This window comes from Heterodontus francisci, chromosome 32 (assembly GCF_036365525.1).
Source record: "Heterodontus francisci isolate sHetFra1 chromosome 32, sHetFra1.hap1, whole genome shotgun sequence".
Lineage (NCBI taxonomy): Eukaryota > Metazoa > Chordata > Chondrichthyes > Heterodontiformes > Heterodontidae > Heterodontus > Heterodontus francisci.
The window spans coordinates 17,069,028-17,073,676 of record NC_090402.1 but is presented as its reverse complement, the minus strand read 5'-3'; the positions used below and the strand labels follow the sequence as shown (position 1 = coordinate 17,073,676).

The window sequence follows — 4,649 nt, the reverse complement described above, 5'->3', positions numbered from 1 at the left end:
CTCTCTCTCTCTCTTCCCCCCCTCCCACTCCTCTCTCTCTCTCCTTCCCCCTCCCACTCCTCTCTCTCTCTCTTTCCCCCCTCCCACTCCTCTCTCTCTCTCTTCCCCCCTCACCACTCCTCTCTCTCTCTTCCCCCTCTCCACTCCTCTCTCTCTCTCTTCCCCCCCTCCCTCTCCTCTCTCTCTCTCTCTTCCCCCCCTCCCACTCCTCTCTCTCTCTCTTCCCCCCTCCCACTCTCTCTCTCTCTCTTCCCCCCTCCCACTCCTCTCTCTCTCTTCCCCCCCTCCCACTCTCTCTCTCTCTCTTCCCCCCCTCCCACTCCTCTCTCTCTCTCTTCCCCCCCTCCACTCCTCTCTCTGCTTCTCCCCCCTCCCACTCCTCTCTCTCTCTCTTCCCCCCCTCCCACTCCTCTCTCTCTCTCTTCCCCCCCTCCCACTCCTCTCTCCTCTCTTCCCCCCCTCCCACTCCTCTCTCTCTCTTCCCCCCCTCCCACCTCCTCTCTCTCTCTCTTCCCCCCCTCCCACTCCTCTCTCTCTCTTCCCCCTCCACTCACTCTCTCTCTCTTCCCCCCCTCCCCCTCTCTCTCTCTCTCTCACTTCCCCCCCTCCCACTCCTCTCTCTTCTCTCTTCCCCCCCTCCCACTCCTCTCTCTCTCTCTTCCCCCCTCACTCTCTCTCTCACTCCTCTCTCTCTCCTTCCCCCCCTCCCACTCCTCTCTCTCTCGTCCCCCCCTCCCACTCTTCTCTCTCTCCTTCCCCCCCTCCCACTCCTCTCTCTCTCATCCCCCCCTCCCACTCCTCTCTCTCTCTTCCCCCCTCCCACTCCTCTCTCTCTCTCTCCCCCCTCCCACCTCTCCCGCCTCCCTCTCTCTCTCGTCCCCCCTCCCACTCCTCTCTCTCTCTCTTCCCCACCCACTCCTCTCTCTCTCCCCCCTCCCACTCTCTCTCTCCCTCTCCCCCCCCACTCCTCTCTCTCTCCCCCCTCCCACTCCTCTCTCTCTCTCATCCCCCCCCACCCACTCCTCACTCTCTCTTCCCCCCCCACTCTCTCTACTCAACTCTCCATCTCTCTCTCCAACCCCCCCTCCACTCCTCACACTCTCTCTCCCCCCCCTCCCACTCCTCTCTCTCTCCCCCCACACCACTCCCTCTCTCCCACCCACACTCTTTCACACCCCCCCCCTCCCACTCACACTCTCTCACTCTTCCCACCCCCTCCCACTCACACTCTCACACTCTCTCCCCCTCCCACTCCTCTCTCTCTCTCTTCCCCCCCTCCCACTCCTCTCTCCTCACTTCCCCCCCCCCACTCCTCTCTCTCACTCTTCCCCCCCACCCACACCTCTCTCCTCTCTCTCCCCCCCTCCCACTCCTCTCTCTCTCTCTCCCCCCTCCCACTCCTCTCTCTCTCTCTCCCCTCCCCACCCCTCCTCTCTCACTCTTCCCCCCTCCCACTCCTCTCTCTCATCACTCTTCCCCCCCCCCACCCTCCTCTCTCTCTCTCTCTTACCCCCCCCTCTCCACTCACTCTCTCTCTCTTCCCCCCCCACCCCTCTCTCTCTCTTCCCCCCCTCCACTCCTCTCTCTCTCTTCCCCCCCTCCCACTCCTCTCTCTCTCTCTTCCCCCCTCCCACTCCTCTCTCTCTCTCTTCCCCCCCTCCCACTCCTCTCTCTCTCACTTCCCCCCTCCCACTCCTCTCTCTCTCTCTTCCCCCCCTCCACTCCTCTCTCTCTCTCTTCCCCCCTCCCCACTCCTCTCTCTCTCTCTTCCCCCCCTCCCACTACCTCTCTCTCTCTCTTCCCCCCCTCCCACTCCTCTCTCTCTCTCTTCCCCCCCTCCCACTCCTCTCTCTCTCTCTTCCCCCCCACCCACTCCTCTCTCACTCTCTTCCCCCCTCCCCACTCCTCTCTCACTCTTCCCCCCCTCCCACTCCTCTCTCTCTCTCTTCCCCCCCTCCACTCCTCTCATCCTCTCATCCCCCCTCCACTCCTCTCTCTCTCTCCCCCCTCCCACTCCTCTCTCTCTCTCTTCCCCCCCTCCCACTCCTCTCTCTCTCACTTCCCCCCCTCCCACTCCTCTCTCCTTCTCTTCCCCCCCATCCCACTTCACTCTCTCTCTCTCTTCCCCCCCTCCCACTCCTCTCTCTCTCTCTTCCCCCCCTCCCACTCTCTCTCTCTCTCTTCCCCCCCCTCCCACTCCTCTCTCTCTCTCTTCCCCCCCCTCCCACTCCTCTCTCTCACTCTCCCCCCTCATCCCTCTTCTCTCCCCCCTCCACTCCTCTCTCTCTCTCTTCCCCCCCTCCCACTCCTCTCTCTCTCTCTTCCCCCCTCCCACTCCTCTCTCTCTCTCTTCCCCCCCCTCCACTCCTCTCTCTCTCTCTTCCCCCCCTCCCACTCCTCTCTCTCTCTCTTCCCCCCCTCCCACTCCTCTCTCTCTCTCTTCCCCCCCTCCCACTCCTCTCTCTCTCTCTTCCTCCCCCCCTCCACTCCTTCTCTCTCTCTCTTCCCCCCCTCCCACTCCTCTCTCCTCTCTTCCCCCCCCTCCTCTCCCACTCCTCTCTCTCTCTCCCCCCCTCCCACTCTCTCTCTCTCTTCCCCCTCCCCTCCTCTCTCTCTCTCTCCCCCCTCCACTCCCCTTCTCTCTTCCCCCCTCCCACTCCTCTCTCTCTCTTCCCCCCTCCCACTCCTCTCTCTCTCTTCCCCCCCTCCCACTCCTCTCTCTCTCTTCCCCCCCTCCCCACTCCTCTCTCTCTCTTCCCCCCCTCCCACTCCTCTCTCTCTCTTCCCCCCCTCCCACTCCTCTCTCTCTCTTCCCCCCCTCACTCCTCTCTCTCTCTTCCCCCCCTCCCACTCCTCTCTCTCTCTTCCCCCCCTCCCACTCTCTCTCTCTCTTCCCCCCCTCCCACTCCTCTCTCTCTCTTCCCCCCCCTCCCACTCTCTCTCTCTTCTCTCTTCCCCCCTCCCACTCCTCTCTCTCTCTTCCCCCCCTCCCACTCCTCTCTCTCTCTTCCCCCCCTCCCACTCCTCTCTCTCTCTTCCCCCCCTCCCACTCCTCTCTCTCTCTTCCCCCCCTCCCACTCCTCTCTCTCTCTTCCCCCCTCCCACTCCTCTCTCTCTCTTCCCCCCCCCTCCCTCTCCTCTCTCTCTCTTCCCCCCTCCCACTCCTCTCTCTCTTTCCCCCCCTCCCACTCCTCTCTCTCTTCCCCCCCCTCCACTCCTCTCTCTCTTCCCCCCCCCTCCTCTCTCTTCCCCCCCCCTCCCCCTCCTCTCTCTTCCCCCCCCCCTCCCCCTCCTCTCTCTTCCCCCCCCCTCCCCCTCCCTCTCTCTCTCCCCCCCCCCCTCCCCTCCTCTCTCTTCCCCCCCCCTCCCCCTCCTCTCTCTTCCCCCCCCCCTCCCCCTCCTCTCTCTTCCCCCCCCCCCCTCCCCCTCCCTCCTCTCTCCTCCCCCCCTCCCCCTCCTCTCTCTTCCCCCCCCCCTCCCCCTCCTCTCTCTTCCCCCCCCCCCCTCCCCCTCCCTCTCTCTTCCCCCCCCCCTCCCCCTCCTCTCTCTTCCCCCCCCCTCCCCCTCCTCTCTCTTCCCCACCCCCCTCCCCTCCTCTCTCTTCCCCCCCCCCCTCCCCCTCCTCTCTCTCTCTGTCTTCCCCCCTCCCACTCCTCTCTCTCTAGCGCTGTTCAGTATTCATGGCAAGACAGACTCCAAGAAAAGCCGCACCGTTAATCCAGAACCCGCCGTCTCCGCGAACAACAAGAATACAAACACATCAATGCAGCCCCGGCTGCACACAAGTTACAATCTCTCTGTAACCTTTATCATCGATGCGCCGAACTTTGAGCTGATTCACCGTATCCGCATCCATTGCCGCTGGATGATTCTGTTCGAGCTGAATACCAAAGACCGACTCCCTTTCGCCTGCTTTCTCCACAACTAACATTTACAGTCCAGCCCCGGAGCTTGGCCTCACGTCACAGTTTGTCCCTCCCCTCCTGGGCTGGCCTCATCCTGTCCCATTTATGAACACGGATTAAAGGGACTTTAGACACAGTGGCTCAATGCATCATCATTGTGTCATCTCCCATTTTATTTTGCTATATTCTGCAATCAGTTGATATTAATTACATTATCATTGTTCCTAAATATGTGTTTAATGACTAATAAAATTAATCTGGGGTTGAGTTCTCCCCACCCACACCCCTCCAAATTGGCTTGAAGTTGTTTTCCCTCCTCTGCCAAGACATTGTTTTTGGGGACTGCACCAAGGCTGAACAAAACCGACTTGATCCGCCGGTCGGTATTTTCCTCCTGGTTAAAGAACAGCAAATGTTGGGCGTAGACAGCAGATCAGGGAGAAAGTTAGGTTGACATTTCAGATGATGGGGCGCTGTATTAGAACAAGATGATCCCCCCCCGAGTTTGGATAGACATTGACTATACAGTCCCAGGTCTTACATTTTACTTCGTTTTGACTGTAGTTGTTCTCTTTATTAATAGTCCAGTGAATTTAAGGGAGTAATCCAGTCTTTGATGTAGAAATTTAAAAAACTGCAAATGGTGGACAAACCTGACAAACCACAAAATGCTACAATTACACAGCAGGTCAACCAGCATCCAGTAAAACAAAAGCCAGGTTAATACCGTGCGTTTGTAACCTT

General features: G+C 60.2%; 1 protein-coding gene across 1 annotated transcript in view; it reads right to left on the bottom strand.

Annotated features, from left to right (window-relative positions):
- Nucleotides 1-3,957, bottom strand: part of stom (stomatin) — a 60,044-nt gene extending 56,087 nt beyond the window's left edge. Inside the window, exon 1 of the mRNA XM_068012347.1 lies at nt 3,805-3,957. Coding sequence (XP_067868448.1) covers nt 3,805-3,931 — 127 coding nt within the window. The 5' untranslated portion in view covers nt 3,932-3,957. The remainder of the gene's footprint in view (nt 1-3,804) is intronic.
- Between the last annotated feature and the right edge of the window lie 692 nt (nt 3,958-4,649).